Consider the following 26365-nt stretch of genomic DNA (forward strand, 5'->3'; position numbering starts at 1 on the left):
GATCATAACACTTCGTAATTATGGTAGCTTAGATTCAAAACAACTTCCTAATGAAATGTATTATCTAATGTATGTTTTGTAAATTTCTAGGTTCTTTAAATGTGATGTTATCTTTTGCAATAAAATGAGATATTTTTCTCAGGTTTCAGGAGTCAATTAATAACAAACAACAGATTACAAAGGAAGTGAACAATTGTTCTTTGGAAAAGGAAATTGAATGGGAAATGAATGAATAGGCCTTTCACTGAATCATTTGCAGCTTTTCTATGTAGAGAAAAGATTTCAATTTGATTACTAAATAAAAAAAGCTGTAACTTTTATCTAGCCCATGTGTATATTTGAATATATAATATTCTCCAGCCACAGCAGCTCTGTAAAGTGGTTTCTCTGGTCATTGTTTCCCCAAAGAGTATTGATTTTTGCAAAAGCATGCTATCTAGAGTAGCTTTAGTTAACAGAGCACACTATTTTCAGCAAATTCCTTATTCGTACATTATTTTATAAAAATATTGTCTAAAAACTTTTCTGTGTAGCATGACTACACTATCTTCATCATGCTAAAATGATATTGTGAACAAAATCAAGTTTGGGAGTACCAAAGGAAAGCTTTAAGTGCATATGCTGGATTTATGGTACTTTTGTTTACCTAACCAAGCCAATACCAAAAACGAGTACTTCTGTATTCTACATGATTCTTCTATACGTTTTACTTCTATAATTACTGTAGTAGGACTTCACCGCATCATGACAACCCTTTAACTAAAAGTCTAAGTTTCATAAAGTATTCAACATAAAGCCTGAATGGCCAATTTCAGACAATAAACTTGTCACTCTTTATGACAGGTTTAGAAGCACTTCAACTATGAACAGTCAAAGCTTTTTTTTTTTTCTAACAGTGAAAATAACCAAGCAGCTGTTAAAGCCCACAACTGCCAAAACACCATCATGAAGGCAAGAGTGGCATTTAAGTAAGTCTTCTCTGCAGTAGTTGCAGAGAGTCAAATTACTTTTCCACCACCAACACCTTCTCCGGAAGGGATTATGTCCTTCTTAGCCTGACTGTTTCCCGTAATTACAGGAACAAAGCTCACAGCATGCTGCTACCAGCTGAGCACAAGGCAGCACCTTCCCTGAGATTGATTCAGCTGGCTTTGTAGCAAGAAAAGATAAAGGTAACTGTAACTCAAAATCCTTTTAACACCTCCTCTGCCAACAAGCAAGAAGATTATGAAAAGGACACCTGAATATGAACAGTAACCTGCTTAGCCCTGCCAGAAAGCAAAAAAAAAATTAAGGTAAATAAAATCCAGTACTTTATCAGGTGCAAGACATTTAAACTTGCAAGGAATTACAGGTCTTGTAAATTGTAACCATTGCTTTGTAACCATAGTATTAGCATTGTTTTTCACATCATTTTCAAATTCTAGAAAATTACACAGAAGATAATAAAAATACTTGCAATATTCAGAAACATAGTGACAGATTTAAGAATCTAAATAGCAACCTTCTGTTCTTGTGGAAGTAAATAACAGATGTAGCGCAATTTGAAGTGTCACTCATATCCATACATAAGCTACACAGTCTGACTGCAGCTATTCCGTGTGTCCCACCTGTATTTGCAGCGTTCACCATACTTGTAGCAACTTTAGCTCACCTAAGCATTCTGCAGAAGGCCACAATTCCTGACTATCTACCTCATTTTTAAAAGATTAAGCCATTCAGGCTTTCAACAAGTTTGGCCCCCTCAAGAGCTCTTAAAGCAAACCTGCAAATTAACTGAGTGAACTGAAGGCAGTACACAGAGCACGTAACGAGCTCATTTTGCCTGTTCTTTCTGAATGCAAAAGACTATTTTAGTTCATTACAAACAATTTCTTCACATGTAAAAGCTTATTCTGTTGAGAGATCTTGCCTCAGCTCTAGAAAACTCTTTGTAATTTATTGTAATTCTGCTTTGAAGAACCTCTAAAATGCCCAATATACACATATGCATAGCTGCTTATGAGCATTATTAGCATTTGGACATCTGGATTTCAAAATTCACACCGGATTTTATATTTTTAGGTAAGAACAGTTGAACAAATTACAGTAGACGAGAGGGAAGAAAAAAAAAAACCAGAAAAACAAACAGATTTTCCAAGCCATTTCAATTGACTGTAACCAGCTTGTTTCCTAATGATTTCTTAATGTTTCCTAATGATAAGGATCCTTATTTGCAGTTTTACTACAGTTTCATTTTGCTTCTTCGTTGACTGTTTATGGTATCCAGACACAGTCTTTAATAGATTGATTACATCATCCATGACACTCATATGATGCTTTCTTTGCAAGTACAGAAAACGTTTTCAGACACTGTAAAGCGAGTTCCCTGCATCTTCCTTCAAAACCTCTTCCTGTCACGACCATGCCTACACGCCAGAGGGTTACACACAGAACAGCAGCAGACTGCAGTGCTGATGATCAGCTAACGATATGATTTCTGAAACCTGCAGATGTACCACCAGGGAGTTTGAAGGAACCAGTGGCAAATACCTCCTCTGAAGAACTCAATTATTAGGAGCCACACATGCTCTGACTGGCAAGGATCTAAAACTGTTATTTTGATTTTCCAACAGAAATGAACAAAGAAACAAAAGTACATTTTAGGAGACAAGCAATCTACCGCTCATGGCCAACACCATCAAGTAAATGCTGCTCATGATTTTGCAGAATAATGTAAATCTCTAAAAACTAACAATTAACATACATCTTAAGCGCACAGTCTGAAGGGCAAGTTCCATAACTCCTGCTGAACACAACTCACTCGCATTCTCACAAATAATCTAAATCAGGGGGAGTACCCATGAGGTATGTACTTAAACGTGAATAAATTGCAGAATCTGTCCTTGAATGTAACTCTCAAACAATGGAATCTCCACAGCAATCCCAGGGGAGCGCTCTGTGCCAGCGCATCCCCAGGTATTTTCCCTGTGCACAGAGGGCATCATCTTCCACCTCCAGAAACAGAGCCAGGAACTGTTCCTGGCTGTTCCATAGCAAATCTAACCCACCAAAAAGTAAAGCATGTGGCAAAACTGAGGGAAACAGAGCATCCACCAATTATTTATATAAGCTATTCAGAATAGCTTTTTTTTTTAAATTTTACTCAGAAACTTCCACTTTAGATTAGTAGAAACACTATTTTCAATGTGTTAAAGTGTGCCCTTTATGCAAGTTTGTAAAATATTCTTCTGTTTGGAAACAATTAACTTTATATTTAATATTTGGTTTTTGAAAGAATGCACACATCTCACAGTATTCAAGTACACTTCAAAAGACACTACAGTGGCACAGATGAATGAAAAAAAAAAAGAGTAAAGCTTTAGACCTTTTATTTTAAGTCTAAAGAAGTCCACAACCAAGGACTCCACAAATACTGTATTTGCATTTTTCCACATAACCATAAAATTACTTTCAAAGCATTAAAATACATTAAAATATTACTCACAATTAAGGGATCATCTCGTCCCATTGTAATAACAGTTCGGTTCACGGTGCGTAATAACTGTACCATTATTTCTTGAATATGGTGATAAGTTGATGCCTGTAAAAGAAAAAAAAAGTTTTGGTATTCAATCTGTATGTCTTGTAAAAGAAAGAAATGCTCCATGTTGACAGTTTAAGCTGTATAATATAACTACCCTATTGAAAGAACACTAATTCTCCTTGCTCACACTGCTCCTTAGTCCCAGCAACTTCAGTGGAATATTCATCTCAAGTGGCACAGTCCAATTTTAGCTCTTTCTATCCCATAACCGTTTTTTGTTTCAAATAGTCACTTCCCATCCCTCACTCAAGGGACTCCTGTTTTCCTGGTAACTAACTGAGTAGCCTATAACTTAATAGCAACACCCTGGCAACAGATAATTGAGGCGATTGTATCATGGTTCTCAGGGTAGTCTGGAGCTCAGTAATATTCTTAGCTTGCAGTCACAAAGTATATATTATTAAAGGAGAAAGTCATCTTCATTTCAGTTGTCAGCTCTGAGAGGGAACAAACTGAAGATGGTCTACTCTTTGGCCCCATTGCCAAAGTAACAGTCAGTCTGGCTGCCTGGGACTGCACTAGAGACCCATCTCCTGTCAGCAACAAGTTTTGAGAGTAATCTTTGCAGCCCAATGGCAAATATTCACCAACTCACACCAAACGATAAGCACCTCCGGCACGTTGCCTGCAAAAGGACATCTGATTTATTTTACAACACTGAGCAGGGGGTTATAAACCTTATATTCACCAATTTCACTGACCTTATTTTGATCACTAAACAACTTTGGAAACTAGCATGAAACAATCAATGAAAGAAAAAGTTTCTAATAAGAAAATTTCTAACAGGAAAAAAAAAAAACTTACACCAACGAGGCACCTCTTCGACGTCACACATAGTATGGAAAGACGACCACAATCACAGAAGCCATGGTGGTTTCTTACAATATTTTAGGTGGCTGAGCTCCAATACCAGCCCAGGAGAAACTGCTTCTGACTCTGTTTTTCCTCTGAGACATCCAACACTGTCTCCTTTCTTTCTCCTGTTTAACCTGGATCAGGCCAGCATCCCTCGCAATAGAGACCTTCCTCACATCTAGCCATTTATTTACTATTACCATTTAGTCTCATTGTATCCTTCAACGAGGACACATGCAAGCTTAAATTATCTTCTCACCTGTCACAGAATTTCAAGTTACTATATTCTATAAATGAACAATGTATTCACAGAATAATTTGTTTGAGGTTTGTGTTTTCTTTTTTTTAATTTCGATTTCTCTGGTACAATTCCATGTTTATAAAAATGCTACACCTGACAGTTGCTGCCGAGAAGACACATTTGTTGGAGTGCTTTCACAAAGCTGCCTTCTCTTCCATCTCCTCCACTCCCAGTATGCATACTGTGAGCTTTAAGATTTATGCCAATCAAACAACACGTAAACCATACAGTGCATCGGCTTTGTATTTTAAATGCACTCGAAGTAACAGTGAAATTAAAAATAAAAATCTGCAGTGCATCTCTCCCCATATTAACTTTAATAATTAAGCAAATGCTCTTCTTGTCCCTATTTTTTCCTTTTTTTTTTTTTAAATCACCTGAAAAGCCTCTGACTTAAAATTGCGCTTTGTTCCAGTAAAACATAACCACACTTTGTCATACAGCAAAGCAAATTCTTCAGGCTTATGCAAAGTTTCAGTCAGAAAGACACCTTCCGTTCATCACAATCAGAGAGACACTTTACATTCAAAGAGCAACAAGCAGAATCTTTTGGCCTCTCTGCTGCAGCAGCAGCATATCTTAGTCCTCCTAAGGAACGTATCGGCACAGCTGAACTCATAGTAGAAAAAAGAAAATCCAGCTTTGCCACTGGGTTGTTGAACAGGGGTGGCCCTTGGCACCAGGGTATCTTCACAAGCTTTCCATTTTTAGAGTGTTTTATTATACAGCTAGAAAGCAAGACATTACTTGAAACATTCTTTGTAAAACAGTATAAATTTTACCGGACTAAGAGGCTACACAAGCCACTCTTACCATCTCAAGTATTTCTCTTTCCAAGACTGTACTAATGCACTACAGATGTATTTACCTGGATCACAGATTCTTCGCTACTGTTTCACCATATGATACAATAGTTACTGCTCCCCGCTTGAAACTCAGAACAAGGCGCAGAGCATAATGGGAAAGAAATAGAGAGGGACGGCATCTCACAAGGAGCCAGAGAAAGGAAAAACAAGCAGACAGATGTTGACAGTGTGAGGAAGAGGGGACAAAGGATGTCAAAAAAGATGAGCCAACCATAGGAAACAAAAATACCACCAAGGTGCTTGAAATTGCATGATTTCCTGGACTAGAAAATATATAGAAGAGCTATCTCTAATCCACTGCCTTCAGGACCTAAAATGCAACATGTTTTCAAGTCCTACTCTTCTACTAGAAGCGCTAGTGAAAACTACTGAAAAAAATATATTCCATTCAAGTATCGTCTTTTTCAGAGTTTAGACATTCTCTACTTAACAAATACAGCTTACACAATGAAAAATGGAAGAAACAGCAATATTGAGTGCACAGACATGGAATTGTTTGGTAACCTTACAGTGAAAACCATCTGCATCCTACAGATGCTTGCTTTTTTCAGGAGGATTTTGTGTTTCTGTGAAAGGCATCCTATTTGTTCTTTGAACTTGAACGCTTTCCATATTCATTAGCATCACTATAACATCAAACCTAACTTTCAGGAAATAATTAGCTTTATCTAAACTGCATTCTGGGTAAGTTTTTGATACATCTTCGGAGTATACTCTTGATGAACACTGCTTTATTTACAGACGTCTACACAGCTTTTCTATTTTGTTTTCAAATCATTTTTGTATATTCTTCTCGAACTTTGATTATAGCAGTGTATTTTATGATTGTGCACTTCTGCCCAAAAGCAGTTTTTCATCTCTTATTCCAGAGTATTGCATTTATGAAATAATTTCAGTGTTTGCTTTTAAGTGTAGAACGTTTGATACACTTACATGTTGAGATATCAGTCAAAATTCAGCATTTTGTTTCAAACAAACATTCTCAGCTGTTGAAAGAATGAATCCTAGGACAGCAGAGGCCCTATGGCAAGCCACCTGCCATGAAATGCATAATTTTATCAAGCTACCAGTTAACACAGCAGTAGAGGAAAGGTAAAGCAACCTGGAGTACAATAGCTTTATACAATTACACACCTTGTCGCAGAATTTTTCATTTCTTATTATTTATCAATTGGAAAATACAAGCTTCAAATTGAGAAACTGCATTATTTGTATAACAACTTCCTTGCCATAACTACAAAAATTAAATACACCAATTACGTATGCCTTTATCTTAAGCATAAATTGAATCCTTGAAAATTATATGGCTATGCCTATATCAGCAATTCGGTTCGGAACAATTGTGAGAGAAATCCTTGATCCCTTCTATTCACCACGTGCTGCTTCCCTGCGGTTTTGTTGCATACAAACTAGAAGCTCCTTGACAGAGATAAACCAGAAGCTCCTTGACAGTGCTAGAAATGAAGACATTAGCTTCTTGATCAATGTTTGTGTCACAGAAATATAATGTCCCCCAGCATGTTTCTAATCTGTTTGTCTTCAGAAAGCTGAGCCATATGCATAATGCATAGTCTGAACCACAGTATCAGACCATATCTTATTCCATGTAAGCTCCCCAAGCCATGTATGACACGTATCAGAAGCCCCATAACGAGCCATGTAAGTCTAATGGTACGCTCCTGTTGTAACACATTGCTTGCCTTGACTGTGTAGGATGTTTTGGTAATGTCTGCATTAGCAAAAAAACCAAACCAAACAAAAAAACCCTACACCATTACAGAGGAAGCCACATGAAACAAAGCAAGCATGGTATAGATTTTTTTTTCCTGATACTTCTTAATATTCGTTTAAAAGTATGCAAAGCCACCTGCTGTAACAGTGGCTACCTTCCAACAATAGTCTTTAAAAGCACTAAAACTCACAGCATGTAGTTTGCACAGAGTATTTTCTTTTCACCCAGGGAAAAGATACTATGTCTCACTCCAAGAACTGCACCACTTAAACAGCTTTTCTGGTTAGAACTCTGTCCATGCAGCTGCCATAGCCAACGTAGAGATAAAAAACTGGCAGCTCAGCTAGAACTGTTAGCTGTGGTACTGCAAGAAATATTCTATGATTTGGCCTCTGTTACAATTCAAGATATGTTCATTAATCATAGCTGTTCTTATAATATTGATTACCACTATATTAAAAAAAAATTAAGAGCCAAAAATTGTAAACTACATAGTAGCATCTTTGCAGACTTTCCTCAGGCACAGGGAAGTCACTTGTTCCTTAGTTTGCCCCCCCCCCCCCCTTTTTTTTTTTTTTTTAAATTCAAAGAGAAGGGCTCTTCTTACCTAACTTCACTTCCTTCCACATTTCAGGACATGGTACACCATTATTAAATAAAAGTTCAGAAGACATTTAAACCATGACTCCAAAAATTAAAGTTGAGCTCTACTCTGAATTCATAAGTAGCACGTAACACATGCTTCCTGGAACAAATAACACACACGCTCAACCATGCAAAGGTTATTTTCTGCTAAGCCTCTGAATTTTCAGAGAAATTTTAAGAAATTAATTTAAACGGTTTGTTTATGAAACTAGGACTAGCTTTCTTCTTGATAATCTACAAAACAATTAGGCATTCAATATTGTAATTGTTAACTAAAAATAATTTTCACGCATTGCCTAGACACAAGATTTCAGCTTTATTTTAACTAAGATTTTCTAGCTTCAGAAGACAGTCTAGCAACCCATTGTAACATGCATTTTCTTAGATCATATTTCACTTCACAAGGGTGACATGGTTTTTAGTGAAACCTGGAAAACCCATCATTTCACCGCAGTCCATTTGGTTAAGCATAAGACTTTTCAGAAGCTAAATTAACAATTTATACCATATATAAATGCTCCCCTGGAAAACATTAATTGTATTATTCCGTGTAACGGAATATGGTCAAAAATGTACACTTGCTTTCACTGTTGAAAAGGATTTGCTAGGTGATCAAGGCATGAAACAGCTCATACGAGGTCTGCAGGTCAGCAGCAGGAAGCTCTCTCACAGAACTCAAATGCCTTCAGATTCATTGATGGGATGGATGGCACACACCGGTACACACAAACTAGTTAATAGAAAAACTAAACCAAACGAAATTTCACTCTCTTTAAAAATATCCGTGCAGGGTAATAGCAGTTAGTGGTTGATTTAGATTTCATGTTCTATTTAAACTTCTACAGGGTTGAGACAAAAATTAGAGTAAACACGTTGTCTCAGAGTCAGTCATCCACTTCAGAATATGACAGAGAGCTCGTTTATTTGGACAGTGACAAACGTGGACTAACTGAATGGCTCCTTCACAATTATAATATTACACAACCCATGCTTGAGATATCCAATTGGAGATACCTCTTTGGTCAACTAATTTCAGCTGTCCCAGCTGTGTCCCCTCCCAAACTCTTGCCCGACTCTAGCACACTCCCCGGCGTGGGGCAGAGTGAGAAACTGAGAAGGTCTTGACACTGTGCAAGCACTGATCAGCAATGAACAAAATTTTCATTGGTGCATTATCAACACTGTTTCAGTCACAAACCTAAAACACGGCACCATATGGGCTGCCACGAAGAAAATGAACTCTGTACCAACCAGATTCGGTATGCTCACTCTCTTATGCATTCAGTTCTATAACTTTGCATTCCCCCTCTGACATGCACATAAAAAAGAGCACACATAAAAGGACAAAGATGTTTATTCTTTTTAAATCACATAGTTCATAATCATGCCTTGTTCTGACTGAAAATTGTCTGCAGAACTTAAGATAACTGGCCCTAAAAGAACATGCAGGTTCCCTGACTAAATTCCTTTGAAATTCTCTTTTGCTAAAGTCTTAAGATCTGCCATAAGTTAGGGAAATGCTTTACAAATTTCCTTACAATTCTAAAATGCTTCCAGACTTGTTTACTAATATAATCAACAGCTTAAAATGCAGCTGCTACTAATTATTGACTTTCTGCACAGAACAGGAAAATATTAGACATCTCACTTCCATTTGTAGTCTCAACTAAGATTTTAGGTTCCAAGAGAAAGTTTACCATTACATTTAATCGTGTAAGCACAATAAATAAAAACTTGTTCTGATACAGTACATATTAAACTATAGAATATATGTCAGATTAGAGACAAAGTCACCTTATGAAGGGCTGTCAGATTGCACGCATCAAAGTTGTTGTAAAGAGGTAAAAGCAAAGCGTTCTTAATTAAAACAGAAACAAAAAGTCACAGACTTCACTACGACCTTCGTCAGTGATTGACTTGCAGTTCTGAGCTTCAACTGTATTTCACAGGTGCTGAAAGCACAGCATCTCTCAAGCTATGAAGCTAATTTTAGACATGATTCAGTCAAAACTATGTCATCTAATGTCCGAAAGCTGTCTGCTGTAGAGGCTATTTAAAATCAAACATAAGCATCTCACCCAGATGCCTAACAATGACTGCTAAGTCATAAAAATAAAGTCCTTACCATAAACCAGTGTTCTTAATGTACTTCCTACCTGCAGCACCCAGCAGCCAGACAGCAGCTGTTTGAACACAAGGATCTGATGATTCACATGTTCTCACTTGCCAAACAATGCAGGGCAAAACAGTAGAGCAGAGCTGGTAATGTAACAATATCTTTTTCTTTGACAAAAAAAAAATAATACATTCTTCAAAAATTCTGTAACAACTTCAAAGAACACCTCACAATATAAATTTTGACCACAAAAACCATAAAACTACTGCTGCTTCTATTCTGCCCTTTGTGTATATTCCACTTCTGGTGATTTTCACAGAATAAATACAATGCAAAAATATCAAGTTTAGAAAAAGTTTTAAATACTAATCCAAACCCAGATTTCTCTATTCAGATGGAAACACAGAAGAAATATGGACAGGACGTTGGTGTTCTCATGACAGCTTACAATTAATATTGTAAACGGAGTCTGCTGCTAATGCCTTAAGTTTTCTCCTCCAGCAGGTTAAAGCATCGATTTTCTTAGAAAGATGCTGAGATACAGGAAATTATTTGTTCAATAGAAAATTGCATTAATCTTAAGGTTCAAGTGCAAGCCCATAAGAAATAATTTGGTTAATTACCAAAACAATTCTCTATATGTAGATCACACTGAATAAAGGCATTCTGAAGGAGACCACCTACATACTACTACCATAATAACCTGGCTGCATGTGAACCTTTTCCATTTGCCGGCAAGAGTATGGGATACAAAGTACTCCCTATTGCAAGTCAAAACTGCATACCCTTGAAACAACATTTTTCACTTTAGCTGGAAAGTAAACATCTATCTTGCAACCTAGAGAAATCTGCACTGTCTCTTAAAGACAAATGACTGTCTGATGCCTTAGATACTGCTGTATTGAAGGTGTTCCATTCCTTTAGTCTTCTTTTCTCCTTCAGGTAAGTCATCTCAAAAGCTGATTTTTATTACTAAAGCAGGAACAGTGTTTGCACAGCTGAAAAAATGAGACTGTGACCCATGGATTCTCCAACAAGGAAACAAAAAAAACTACTAGTGATAGACACTCTGTTGTAGTTAAAAAAGAAAAAAAAACCAAACAGCCTTATGTTTAATGACATATACCTTAACATATTCTAACATCCATATTATCTCTGATTAGCAATTGTATTGCCAGAAGGCATGCCAGGGTATGTATTTTTCTCAACAGAAGCATCTAGTTCTTTTGTTGATGTCCCAAATATTCTACAATGTTCCTTACACTCATGAATATGATGCCTCCAGAGGGGTCGTCATATGCTGACACCACAACTGGATTTAAACCCACTCCAAGGGACTTTTCTGCTTATACTACAAATTCATCAGTATTTATTGCAAATGCAATCTGTAGATAACGGCCACTCAAACATCTCAGAGAATTTCCAGTTTACAGGTTATCTTCCTTAAATGAAGCTATTAAGGAAATGTCATTTGTTCTAAACAAATGTGAATGTGGTGGGGTTTTTTTAAATGTGTGTGTTTTAAATTCTCAGCAATTTTCATGACATAATGGGTTGCCTAAAAAGCCATTGTTTGTCCTAATGCAAAAAGGTCTGCCTGCCTACCTCCTTCAACAGGAGGTTGGAACGGGTCCCGCGGAGAACCATAAAGATGATCCGAGGGCTGGAGCCCCTCTGCTGTGAGGACAGGCTGAGAGAGTTGGGGTTGTTCAGCCTGGAGAAGAGAAGGCTCCGAGGAGACCTTAGAGCAGCCTTCCAGTACCTAAAGGGGGCCTACAGGAAGGATGGGGAGGGACTCATTATCGGGGAGTGTAATGATAGGACACAGGGTAATGGCTTCAAAGTGAAGGAGGGTAGATTTAGATTGGATATTAGGAAGAAATTCTTTACTGTAACAGTGGTGAGGCACTGGAACAGGTTGCCCAGGGAGGTTGTGGCTGCCCCATCCCTGGAGGGGTTCAAGGCCAGGCTGGATGAGGCTTTGAGCAGCCTGGTCCGGTGGGAGGTGTCCCTGCCCAGGGCAGGGGGGTGGAACGAGACGAGCTTTAAGGTCCCTTCCAACCCGAACCCATCTATGATTCTGTGAAAAGCACAGAATGCATCACATGCTTTTAAACAACATCATTCTATACAAATTACATAATTTTAATTGGATAGTTAAAAGACTGAAGTCCAAACCTGTGAAGAATTCAACCACCCATTAAACCTCTGGTCTCCAGCTGTGTTTATACATACACAGCATACCGATTGGTGAAAAAAACTAAACAAAACAAACCCACAACAAAAAATCCTATTATTAAAATAATATTCTCCTCAGTGATAAAATGCATTTGATTTTAAATACAGCTAAGCATTTGCTGGATATCAGGGAAGAACATCTGAAGGAAAAAAATTAAGAGCTTTTCAAAAGCTCTCAGCAGCATCACACTAACCAAGTACCTTTCAACAAAAATGTTCCCAAATGAAATCTAAAGTATTTGTTGGCTTATTTTTTTTTAAGTCCTTGAGGCATATGTACATTAATGCATTTGCAGAACTGTCCAAAACCAGCAGTTACAAATCTCTCAAATGTGGAATTCATTGAAACAAACACTTGCTTTTCTTCAATCACCTTTGAACTTCATTTACACCTTTTTTCTACAGGCATTTCTATAGGATATAGGTCACCATCCATCCCTCAAGCTTTATGTTTTTACTAATATTGAGGAATAAAAAAAAAATAATTAAAATGTATCTACACTTTAATTTTTTTTCTCCAAGATTGAAACTTACAAGAATTTCCAAAAATGAACAAAAACACTTATTAGCAAGAACTCTACTTAGTAACTGGTTTAGTGCCAAGAGTTACACTTAAAATATGAGTAAGACACAGGTTGAAAGGGGTGTTGTTCTTTAGAAACAGTAATTTGAGAAATAAATAAAATAGGATGCCTTTTAAAAAACCTTATATTTTCAAATACTTTTTCTCTGGAAAACAGCCCCTCCTGTTTCTACATCGTTCTGGATCAGTTCCTACTCTTGGAAACTGGACAAGTTATAACCTACAAAATAGTCTTCAGACATCATAGGGCTACATGTAACCCTTACCAAGCAAGAAGAATTCAACTTCTTCATGCTGCTCTGCATATAGCAATGTTCTCCCTCACACAAACATGAGCTCCAAACCCATGTTTTCAGTAGGATGAACAAGTCTTTGACATATCAGCTACTGTTACTAGGGACTGTAACTGTTAAGTTTGAAAATAAACTAAATTTATGTGGTTCACATGCAGAAAGTATTAATCCTTTTAAAGTATACAGTAATGAAACTGGTTTACTTTACATTATAGCCCTACCAACTTTTAACTCCACTCTTTGCCCTCTCATGCTTTCACCATTTCTCCTACAAATTCCATTTGAAATTCAAATATTCCAATACCCCTTAAGTATCATCTTGTAACAATCCCTCATGAAGTTCTTTTGTCTAAAAGGAGGAAAATAGCCTAGAATATACATGAAGATTGCCCTGTACAAACAGACAAGCCTCTTCAGTTTCAAACTGAAATACTTTTACGAAACAAACCAACATGCTGTAATGATTTCATTAGCAGAAAATGATCTAAGGACCCACAGAGAAAAACAATTAAAATGACAACTTGCCTTTATACAAAAACCTAAAAAGTTTGAACACATGCATCAGAAAACTATAGCTCAGGAGAAACCAGCATGTATTCATAGCAGAAATGACATTCTTAATGTAATTAATTAATACAAGGTTTTGTCAGAATAAATTCTTCAAACTATCATGAAACTTCATCGAATAACCTAATGGTCACTAATAAGTCAGGGACTAAAAAGTCAATTCAATATCCTCTCAAATGAGAAAAGCAACCACCCAGATTACAATTTCTGCAGTGCTCCAAAACTCCACAAGCCTGAGAAAGAAACTCAAAGTGAAGTACAGTAAAGAGTAATCTGTTTTACACAGACAGTGCTGAAAGCAGAAACCACAGCCTACAACATCTGCACACTGAAAAACATTTTTCTCAGCAACTACAAAGGTTTTGATAAAAGAAAAAAGATTAAATTTGAATATTATTCTAAATACTTAGAATAATCACAGAAATATTGAATACTTTGGGTTGGACGGGACCTTCAAAGGTCATCTAGTCCAACGCCGCTGCAATAAGCAGGGACATCTTCAACTAGATCAGGTTGCTCAGAGCCCCGTCCAACATCACCTTGAATGTTTCCAGGCATGGGGCATCCACCACCTCTCTGAGCAACCTGTGCCACTGTTTCACCACCCTCATCGCAAAAAATTTCTTCCTTGTATCTAGCCTAAATCTTCCCTATTTTAGTTTAAAAACATTATACCTTGTCCTATTGCAGCAGGCCCTGCTAAAAAGTCAGTCCCCTTCTTTCCTGTAGGGCCCCCTTTAAGTACTGGAAGGCTGCTGTAAGGTCTCCCCAGGGCTTTCTCTTCTCCAGGCTGAAGAACCCCAGCTCTCTCAGCCTGTCCTCACAGCAGAGGTGCTCCAGCCCTCTGAGCATTTTTGTGGCCTTCTCTGGACCCGCTCCAACAGGTCCATGTCTTTCCTGTGATGAGGGCCCTAAAGCTGGACACAGCACTCCAGGTGAGGTCTCACCAGTGCAGAGTAGAGGGGCAGAATCATCTCCCTTGACCTCCTGGACATGCTTCTTTTGATGCAGCCCAGGATAGAATCACAGAATGGTTTGGGTTAGAAGGCACCTTGGGCTCCAAGCACACATTGTCAGCTTATGTCCAGCTTTTCATCCCCCGGCCTGTACTGATACTGGGCACTGCCCAACCCAGGTGCAGGACTCCCTGCAACTTGGCCTTGTTGAATGTCAAAAGGTTCACGTGGACCCATTCCTTGAGCTTTTCCAGGTCCCTCTGAATGGTATCCCAATCCTCAGGCATGTCAGCTGCACCACTTAGCTCGGTGTCATCGATACCCAGCTTGGTGTCATAACATTCTAACTAATTTCAGTACGTATATTCCATTGAAACTCACCAGTCAAAACTAAAAGTGCCTAAACATTTGCTAGGAAAAAAAACACAGCAGCATCACTGCTTTTAATAATACTGTGGTGCTTTACAGCAGCTGACTATTTAAAGAATATAAAATTGAGAAATAAAAAAAGATAGCATAGATTTCATTTCAGTACTTCACCTTTAATACCTCAACTGCCCTTTAACTTATGTTTATGAAAAATAGGAGAAAAGTTCAATTTGCCACTGACTTGTATTAAAAATTTAAATGAGATTCATCAGCATCAATAATTTACTACCTAATCAGCTCAGGCTTACTACAGACTTGGGCCATCTACATCATCATCGATACTTACAGGGTCTTGACAGCTCAGAACCTCCAGGATGCTATTAAGTAATTCAACACAGTACTTCTTCTCTTGGACCTGGAGCTGCTGATCATCCTTCTGTTCCAGTAATTCCTTCAGCTCTTTTGTAATCACAGGAAGCAGAATGTCCCTGCATTCTGAAAGAAAGCAAGTTATCTTAAGAACAAATCTAAATCAAATACTACTTCCAAATAAACCCTCCTCCAAACAGTGAAACACAACATGCTTTAACAGCTACAGTCCCTTCCAACATGGAATTATTGATCTTCCAGTCACGCCTCAGGGATACTCTTAAACTTGTATGGTATTTTAAGTCAACAGTATTTCTTATGTATGAAAGACACACCTTCCTTATAAAAATAGTTTGTTTCAGTTAAATTCTGAAGGCTGTTTAGCTTGTCTGAAACACTTAGTGACAAATTATTCACTTTACATACAAAGCATCTAGAAATAAGCTATGTTTAATCAGTGACAGGATTTTAATGTAAGAAAAATACTAAACTAAATTATTCTTTCTGAAAATAAGACACAAAGCAACAGAATTGTTCTTTGCGCACCATTTTGAAACATAACTTCTAAGTACACATAAAAGAATGCAGATAAGGAAAAGACTCTAATGAAAGGCCTATCAAGCCTACGAGAGCGAGAGGTATGCATACATTGATCCTTATTTAAATCTAAGGAAGCTGACACAAATAGTAAGTTACATTTCAAACCCATGTGTACATTGACTTTTTAAGACAGAGGTGCTTATAGGAAACGTTGGGAAGACAAGATGCACAAATTTGAAATAACTTCAATGAAGGCACTGTCTATCTAGGAATAAAAGATACAGAAGATTATTTTTTTATAATTTGATACATGCACTGAGTGATTGAAGTAGCAACTTATTTGTACAGTGCTATGTAATTAAAGAGTACGACACAACAGCATGAAGAACGCTGAGCAGATGCTTCAAAGATTTGTTATCTTCATGAAGATAACCTACGAAGAAAACAGAGCTAAATGTAGCTTCAAAGGTTCCACCTCAGAATAAAATTTGTATAGAACTACAGAAGCATTCTAGTCACAGACAGTGAGCTGAAGTTCTTACCCATTTCCACTCAACTCACTTCCTATTGCTTAAAATTCTTGTCTGTCTTTGGAAAAATATTTGTATCACCAACTGGATACTATTTTCTATCAATACCACATATCACAGTTTCTGAAAAAATAATAGAACAAAACTAGAAAACTTCTTAATTACTGCAAACAAAAATGAAAATGCGGCTTGTTATTTTTTCTTTTCAGAATGATTTAGAATACCTTTCCCTGGACTTACAGCATACTCACTGATGAACTAGTGGAGCGTGAGCCATGCTGAAACTGTATCCAATGGGACTTAAAACAAGCCAGGGGCTCAGAATCCCCCAAATAAGGGTGCTAGTACAGGAAGGCAAGAGTGTAAGAAAGAGAGGAAAAGAATGGGAAGTAGGTTATAAGTTTCTGAATTTTGCAGATGAAGCCACAGAAGCTATCCGTGCAGATTATTCTTATTTCAAGTAACAGCTCCAAGCCATGTAAAGCCAGGAGCTTTTTATTACATCTAAGGGCCAGTGTAATTTCTTGCCTCAGAAAGTATCTCTACTCTTGGTAATGCCACAACACGAATAAAAAGCTATTTATCTGATTTTCTATAACCCTTGTTCCAAGCTACAAGAAATATCTTTCTCAGTGACTAAATTACGAACTCGCTAGTAAAACAGCAGTTAAAGAACGCATACCAACACAGGACTTGTTCAAAAAGCAGCATAAAAAGGAATTTCACACAGCTTACAGTTCATTTGTGTGATGGATTCTGCACATAGACAAGCTTCCTGCACTTAACACAAGCCACAGCCTACCCCTCTGATTCAGAAACCAAATAGCTGCATCTACAAAGCACTTAGTAGAGAGTAGCAGCAGGTAATACTAACACTCCTAATGCACTTCAGTGTGGATTTGTGACCATGGAGACAAGAGAAAAACTGCCCTCCAAGAGTCATCAATACCGATAGATCTGTAGTCACCAGCTGTAGACATCAAACATTATACAGTTTTCGGAAACTGAGGCATAATTTGATAGTTAGCAAATTCTTGATTTGCTCATATGAACCACTTCTAATAACTAATTACAAATGCAACAAATGCAGTGTCATTAGCTTCTTGACCAAAAACTAAACCAAAGAAACAACATTAGCAATGTTCAAAGTTATACGCTACGCAATACCTTGAAAACTTGCTGAAATGTGATAGCGCTTTTTTTTTTATAAGGTTTTATATATTCAGTCGACAAATATGTACAAATTGTAAATTAGATTATTACCTACCTACTTTTGAAAAAGCTAGAAAACAAACTTCCATTCTGTTTTCACTGCCATCTGTGGAAACTGTCCTTCAACAGTCTAAGGCTATTCAGGTGGAAATAAGTTTATAGTATGGTCAGCTCAGGATTCATTCATCAAGGTTCTGACCACTCCAAAAATATTTAAGATACTTTTTCCTTTGGACATAACATTTATTGCTAACCAAGTTCTATTTCATGATGGTTATGAAAAAGACCATAAGTGTATTAGTGGAAACACCTGCTAAACCTACTAGTATAAACACCCACTTCTCTAAAACAGCAATGACTGTTTCATTCCCACAGCAGAGTTGGGGTGTAAGAGTTATATGCTAGACTTTTAACTTCTCCATACAGCCCATATGCTGCCGAGATAGAAGCTGTATCTCACATCAGTGAGATACACGCAAGGAACTCACTTATGAAGTTGCAAAAGAGAAATTAAAATGGACTGCAGTGGATTTCCAGTCTGTTACTGAAAGACGGCAGGCATTTAACAGATTTTGAAGTGGATGAGACAAAAACAAATAAAAACTTGACTCACAACTGAAACAAGCAGTTCAGACTGGATATAAGGAAAAACTTCATCATGAAGTCAAGCAGTGGAAAGAACAAGTTGCCGAGTCCCTGTCCTTGGAGATTTTCAAGACCCAACTGGAGCAGGCCCACAGCAGCCTGGACCGACCTCACAGCTGACCCCATTTTGAGTGGGAGGTTGCACTAGACACATTCTCAGGTCCCTTCCAACTTGAACTTTTCTATGACCCTTTATTGCAAAAATTGCTAATTAATGGTAGCATAGCTTGGTGCACTGCAGATGACCAGCTGCTAATCCTCAGAAACAGACGACAGCAGCCAACTACGATAACAATTAAGTGCCAGCATATAGCAATAAAGTTACAGGAGACTGCTAGACCTTGAATATTTGGAAAATGAATGGAGACAGTCAGAAAGTTAGGAACAAAGTACATCTCTACGTATATACCTATATATGTAAATGACGACATTTTTAAGGCTTGTAATTTTTTCACCCATAGACTCAAGCATCAAAGTTTCCTAGACCAGAAGAAAAGACATCAAAATCATGACTCTAAAGACAGATGGGAGAAACCTTTTTCTTGTTGATTCAGTCCATATCACTTGCACAGCATCTGTAGAGAGGCAAAAATGTTGCTTCACATACGTTTAACTTATATGAACGTACACATGCAGCAAGAACTGAGTGACATCAAAAATTCAATTTCTCTTTTCTGATACCCACTCTACCTCATCTCTGTCTTCCTTCTCAGATTCTCTATCCACGTGCAAGACAGGCTGAAGGAATGATTCATCACAAGCTAAACCCCCCATCTCTCCTATAGCATTATGGATCCAATACACAAACTCATATGATAGGTAATAAAGCTCATCTGCATACAGTATCACTGTACATACTTGTCTGCCATTACACCTACGACTACACATGGCAACATTTTGTGTCACAAGTTCTCTGCTCTAAACCTGCTGTGTACAAACTGCACTTTTTATTAGGACACATAACTATTACTCTAACATTCTGCAATAGACACAGTAACAGCTACAATTAATACAACACAGAGATGGAAATATTTAAACAAACACATCCAACCTTTAACTAATCTGCAATCACATGTCGTAGGAATATGGATTCCAAATCAACAGCATGTAAGACATTTAGCTGGCAACTGTTTTCTCATAACTACCATTCTTAAAAATAGTGCTTTTAAAACATTTCCGGTTCAAAAAAATCAGTAGGGGCTGCTATGCTAACAGGCCTGTTCCTAACAGCAAAGTTCAAAGTCATATCAAATTGCATGACATTTCAGCCACTTTTCACCACTTAAAGAGGAATGTTATATGCACATACCAGTTTCACATCAGCCAGGATAAACACACTTATTGCCCCCGCTTCTCCAAAATAATATCCAGCTCAATTTTTAAGCCATTAAGATCTCCCTTGAAACATCTAACAGCTAGCAAACATAAAAGTTCTCTTTGGGTAGCTTTTAAAGCTACAGGAAGCAATTGGGTAATAAATCATAATAAACATCTGTACTTAATGAGCTCTGTTTCAAAAGTAAAGTAAAAGACTAGACTGAATGAAGTCCCTGTTCAAGGGGAATTCTGTATTTTAGCTAAAGTACATTTTAAATTTATACTGATATAGAAAAAAAGCTAGGACTTCAAGGTAGATATTATGTGAATATTAATAACTAAATCACATCTGACTTCACATGCCAGTGATACCCATTATGACCAATAATGAGTTACAAGTTGTGCTGGACACCTTAAAAAGGAGTGGAAGTAAACTTCATGGAGTTTAAAACTCCTCCACAGCAGGGTTTCAAAGGCCATTTAAAACTTTTCCTACCAGAACGCAAAATTCCCACCATTGCCTAGAACTCATTTAAAAACCACACACACATGTATTTTGATAAAAGAAATATATCTTTGACTTATTAATAATTCTTATGCATAAAGCCATTCCATACTTCTTAAATATTAAGAAAGCAGGGCTTCTTGTGTAGACAAAGTTTTCCTATTGTACTGAAAGAACTGCTGAGGCAGAAGGTACAATTGATTTCCTCCAGTTTTAAGAGCTAATTACTCTGCAAGCTTCATTATTCCCAGCTGTACTTCGCAATATAAATAAAAATTTGATCCATATTTGATACATAGAGAATCTATTAAAAGGACTTAACATATGCAGCTGATTAATTATTTACAGTGCATTTTCAGATGTGAACAATGTTGAAGTGTCAAGCTACATGCAAATTCAAAGGTCGTATAACTAGCCTTAGCTCTATTATTTCCTTTTTAAAAAAAGCCAAACAAAATCTGCAATTGTAATTAATGAGAAAATTGTTCAATATATTTTTACAAGCAAATTGTATTTTCTGTATTAGTTATTTTGGTTTAGATTAAGGCTATATGCCTGTATTTTATGACTGGCTGCTAGATAAACTCTAGCTTGTTAGTTAAGGCAATACAGGAGAATTATTTTATTTTGTGTTTAGTAAACCCAGATAATGTACTTCTAGGACATTATTCATACACAAAAGACAATAGTCTTAGAAAACAAAAGTTAATTTACTTTTATATGATCCCTTCCAGTTCAAGTTGTCCCATATGAGGATGCAAGTCCAAGATGTTCTGGTGAACGCATGCAACCAAAGTAACTGAAAAAGACTAGCATCCGTAGCAAACAAGCCCTGGTCTCAGCCTGAGCCTGCAGGTGGACTAGTATTAACATAAAACTGTAGTTATGCCCTCTCATCTTTAAAAACCCCATTAAAACTTTTTCACTGGAACATTATACAAAACATGAAATTCCACTATTATCTAGGGAAAAGAAAAAATTATTCAACGGGTGTATAAATTCCTGATTATAATATTAAGGTATCATTGCACAAGTTAAGTAAGCAAAATGAGCAAAGCGCTCATTTGAGCGTCGACAACTCATTGACTAGGGAAAAGGAGAAAGAAAATAAGAAAACCATGGAAGACAGTAATCAAGAAAATAAAGAGCCAAAGTAAAATTTTCTGTTGTAGTATTTGATGATCTGGACTCATTACTGAGTGCACCCTCAGTAAGTTTGCAGATGACACCAAGTTGGGCAGAAGTGTTGATCTGCCTGAGGGTAGGAAGGTTCTACAGACGGATCTGGACAGGCTGGATCAATGGGCCAAAGCCAATATAATGAAGTTAAACAAGGCCAAGTGCCAGGTCTTGCATCTGGGTCACAACAACCCTATGCAACACTCCAGACTTGGCAAAGAGTGGCTGGAAAGCTGACCAGAAGAAAAAGACCTGCGGTGTTGGCTGACAGCCAGCAGTGTGCCCAGGTAGCCAAGGCGGCCAACAGCATCCTGACACGTATCAGAAATAAAGTGGCCAGCAGGACCAGGGAAGTGATTGTCTCCTGTACTCAGCACTGGTGAGGCCCCACCTCGAATACTGTGTTCAGTTTTGGGCTCCTCATGACAAGACAGACATTGAGGTGCTGGAGCAGGTCCAGAGAAGGGCAACGAAGCTGGTGAGGGGTCTGGAGGACAAGTCTTACAAGGAGCGTCTGAGGGAGCTGGGGTTGTTTAGTCTGGAGAAAAGGAGGCTGAGGGGAGACCCTCTCACTCTCTACAACTACCTGAAAGGAGGGTGTAGCGAGGTGGGGTTCGGTCTCTTCTACGAAGTAACAGGCGATAGGACAAGAGGAAACAGCCTCCAGGGCTATCAAGCACTGGAATAGGCTGGACAGGGAAGTGGTTGAGTCACCATCCCTAGAGGTATTTAAGAGACATGCAGATGTCTTTAAAGACATGCGGCACTTAAGGACATGGTTTAGTGGTGGACTTTTGGCAGTGTTAAGTTTATGGCTGGACTTGATCTTAAGGGCCTTTTCAAACTAAATGATTCTATGACTAAGCAATCCAGACAGACACACCTCTCCTCTCCCACCCCAAGAAAGCTCAAGACAGATGGGGGAGAGACACCACGGCAGGGGCAGATGCCTATTTAATTACTAACTGCTTTTTTGCTTGATAAATGATGTGATAACATTGCTGGAGACAAATATACCCCTCCTTAATGTTCAAACCCCTGAAAAAACAACTGTTCTGACTGGCTCCTTTTCTAAAAGCCAGAATAAAACATGTGCTGCCCCAAACTGTATTTGAACACATAGAACATCACCATACAGTTTCAGCATCTTGCACTTATTTTAGCAAGGTCTGTCAAAAGACATATTGTTCTATGTATTTATCAACCCCAAAGTCAATGCACTTCTCAGAGAGAAGTTCCCTGGTAGCACCTTCCTGAATAAGGATAGGTAGATTCATTCTCATAAAAGATTATGGAGTAACATGTTTTTAGTTTTGGGTTGGGTTGTGTTTTTTTTGTAACCCCTCTAGTCACCTTATTCTGTTTCAGAAGATATCTATAATGATTTCTTCTGTACTAGGTAAGTGAAATTCAAACTCTAAGTCATTAATGCAATAATGCCATAAAAAAAAAAAAAAAAGACATTTGGGTCTCCTTCAGCAAAAAATCACAGATGGGCTTCATTCCTGACTGCCTCATACGTGCAGCCAAAATGGTAATAAAGATTTAACACCACTTTTGTCTCCCTTAGGAAACACTCCTCTTGATTCCCTGGCATGCCTGTAGTCATATCCATCTGTTAGGATGGCTTCAGGCCCACTTAAAAACTGGCATGCTGATTTAATAAGGACATAGGTGTCACCTGAATACAGATTTAGAGCAAAGCCTTAGAAATAAAATCAGTGAACAATATTCCTTCAACAAGGAGAGACTTCTGATGGCAGTCAGTGCTCAGTTAAAGTGCCATGCTTCTTCACAAAGGACATCTGTTCACAACTGCAGGCATCTTTCTATTAAAAGTCCTCCCTCTTCGTTATTTGCCATTTAACTCTGCTAGAAGCCCAGAAGCCATGAATTCACAATTGTATATATTTTATTCATTGCTAAATCTAAATTCAAATTTCACAGTTCAAATTCAAAGCCACGGAAAGGGGCGGTACCATAGGTCACCTATACTGCACTGTAAGATGAAAATACTTTTTGTCTCCTGGAATACAGTACCAACATAGGAAGGAGAAACACAATGGTTGATCCTGTGAAGCCAGCACACAACACTGTTGCTGATGATTCAAAGCAAGTGTCAGCCAGTAAGGTTAGATACAGAATGGGTACAACATTAACGGTCACAGCACACGACTGCGACCAAGCATAACACTGCAGAATACATCCACTTCCTGACTTGAAGGCATACCTTCAAGTTTCTCCACTCCTCACGGGAGCTGAGTAATGCCATGTATTCAAAGGCAGCCAGATCTAACACTATCATTGCAGTAGCCAAAACAACACTTTAAGCATTTGGTGCCTTTTCCAGCTTACAATCATTATAGTCTGCCAGCTCGCCATGAATGCTTGTCAGCATACCCTCTCTGGTAGATTTAAAAGTTTGCCTTGTGTTTGGATTATGGAATATTGATGAATTCCAACTTGCATGTTTCCACATTTCATTTAATTGACACACAAAATTTTGCTAAAATAATAGCTTCGTATCAACTTCTGTGGTACGCCTTTGTTCTTTCTTTTTCTACATGAAGTAGTTATAAACAAAGTTTTTACACATATATTTAGAAGTTCACTGTTAAAAACTAGTCCACCTAACTTGATTTTGATTTCCCTCCCTATTTGAAAATTTTTTTAAAAAAATGTACTAAAAAAGCTGCCATAGTGGGTCAAGTCTAACAAAAAGTTACCAGTAGCAATATCGAGCATGTCACCTACTCCTCCATAAACAGAGAAAAAGTAATGGTTTTAACTACACATGTTCATCACAGATGTATGCAGATAAATACCTACAGATAAGTATATGCTATCCTTATCCATATGAAAATATTGCAGGAATAGAACTGGCAAAAAAAAAATACAGGGTTTGAAGCAATACTTTAAAGGTAACATACCCCTAAAAACACTACTGCATATTACAAAAGGAGGAAGAAAAAAAACCAAAAAAACCCCAAAAACCCCAAAAACTACAAACTACTCAGAAGTGTGTTTCTTAAACTAATCTTTTCAAACTTAAGTACAAAATTCAAGAGTGAATCCACAGGAAAGATTTTTGTGTTTTAATAGAGAACCATTTTAAAGGAATTTATGAACAGTGAGTAAAACTTGCATTTCCTGACAGATCATAGCCCACATAACAAATTCAAACCTTTAGAAAGAAGAATTCCAAAGAACACAAAAGTACAAGTCATTATCTTCCTGGTTTTTTCAGACAGAAAAGTTCATTAAAGAGTCTAGTAGGACAATCTTAGACTGCTGAGGCTCCACTGTAAAAAAACATGACATTACCAAACCCATTTGTATATCATGCTATATTACGCATACTATATTAAAGTTCACGGATTTTATTTTATTGGTTCTGTTTAAATTTAATATTACAGTATTTAAGATAATAATCTAATTTAAGAGATACCATAGTTTAACCTGTATGTAATTACTAACACACCCACAATATTCATAGCACAGGACTGACCTACTGACAGTTTTCTTCAGCTGCACCTCAGAAATTTAGAACACGTTTATATGTGCATTACTTATTAAGGAATAAGCCTCAGATCTGACTTAAATCTTTGCTCTTCTAGATCACCAACACATGAACTAACAACACTTTTCAAGCAGTGTAATGAAAGAATCAGAATATTTCACAGGTAAAACTCAGGAATGTACACATGAATGTTAGGAAACCAGTCTAATTATGGGTGTGTGCAAGTACCTATCTTGTTCAAGCAAAAGTACAAGAGAAAGAGTTCTGCAGTTCAGAAAAAAAAAATTACTGTAGTCTCAGCATTTCTTCTGGCATCTGGCAAATTAACCCCTACTGCTAACATATGTCTCCTGCTGCTGTTCTTCCAAAATCAGCAAGTGGTTTGCATATGCTGAACATGCAGTAGTGAGCAGAGGACCTGGATTTCAAGCCAAGAGACTCAAACTCTATTCCCACCCCTGCCACTGACCATCTGTGTGACCTACTTAGGGCTTATATTCTTTGGAGTAGATCTCAGAATGTTCTGCTACGGCACAAACTCCTAAGCAGGAGTGGAGCTCTAGAGAATATAAAGTCAAAAGCAGCAGTATGCATACATACACATTTTATCATATGTTCAAGCATTTTATATACATTTCACAACAATAAAAAACTGATTTACAAATTTCAGCATAATATCAGTGAATATTCCTTGGTCAGCTTCGAATAAAAATCTAGCTCCAAAGACTATAAGCTCAGAAACACTAACTACAATAAAAATTGTGTGTAATTTGTAAATAGCTATGTCTTCATTTGGTCATCTCGCAAAAATGGAGATGGTCAGGGAATTTGGCAATAGGTTTCCTAAAAAAAGCCAGTGATGCATCAAAAGTAGCTTTACATAGAAATAAAGCAATTCTAACAAAACTTTTATTTGATAGGTCCAATAGAAAATTTCACAATAATCCATTACATCCCACTATACAAAGGGAAAGATATGTGCCAGGAGACAGTTTCTTACATCATAAATGAGACTTTGAAATCCTGGGCGGGGGGGGCTTATACAGGACAAGACAACCATTTCTTTCCCTCTGATATTTTTAAATAATGAATTATCAAGTGATCTAAAAGGAAAGTGTCAACAATTAAGTTTAAGAAGACTTCTTGTCCCCTAACCAAGCGGGACATAATATTGTCTGAAGACAAAACTGGATAAATGTCTGTGCATGAGCTCACACATCCTCTCAGAATGCTCCTAAACATGATGGTGAAAGCGCACAAGCAGTTGAAAGCATCGGTCTTCCTGCATTCAGCCACTCCAACACCTGAACTACCTAACCCCCTCTAAGCTATATTGTCGTTACAGAGTGGGAACAAGAAATCAATGCCTCAAAAAAAAAAAATCTGTCAATGTAATTTAAAGGCTTGTAAAAGTGCTGTAGCACTGTATGACTTCTGAAGA

General features: G+C 37.5%; 1 protein-coding gene across 1 annotated transcript in view; it reads right to left on the reverse strand.

Annotated features, from left to right (window-relative positions):
* DOCK2 (dedicator of cytokinesis 2) overlaps positions 1-26365 on the reverse strand; it is a 196222-nt gene that overhangs the window by 115755 nt on the left and 54102 nt on the right. Inside the window, exons 26-27 of the mRNA XM_074603976.1 lie at positions 15454-15602; positions 3488-3583 (exon numbers count right to left, since the gene is read on the reverse strand). Coding sequence (XP_074460077.1) covers positions 3488-3583; positions 15454-15602 — 245 coding nt within the window. The remainder of the gene's footprint in view (positions 1-3487; positions 3584-15453; positions 15603-26365) is intronic.

Source organism: Larus michahellis, chromosome 11 (genome assembly GCF_964199755.1).
Source record: "Larus michahellis chromosome 11, bLarMic1.1, whole genome shotgun sequence".
NCBI lineage: Eukaryota > Metazoa > Chordata > Aves > Charadriiformes > Laridae > Larus > Larus michahellis.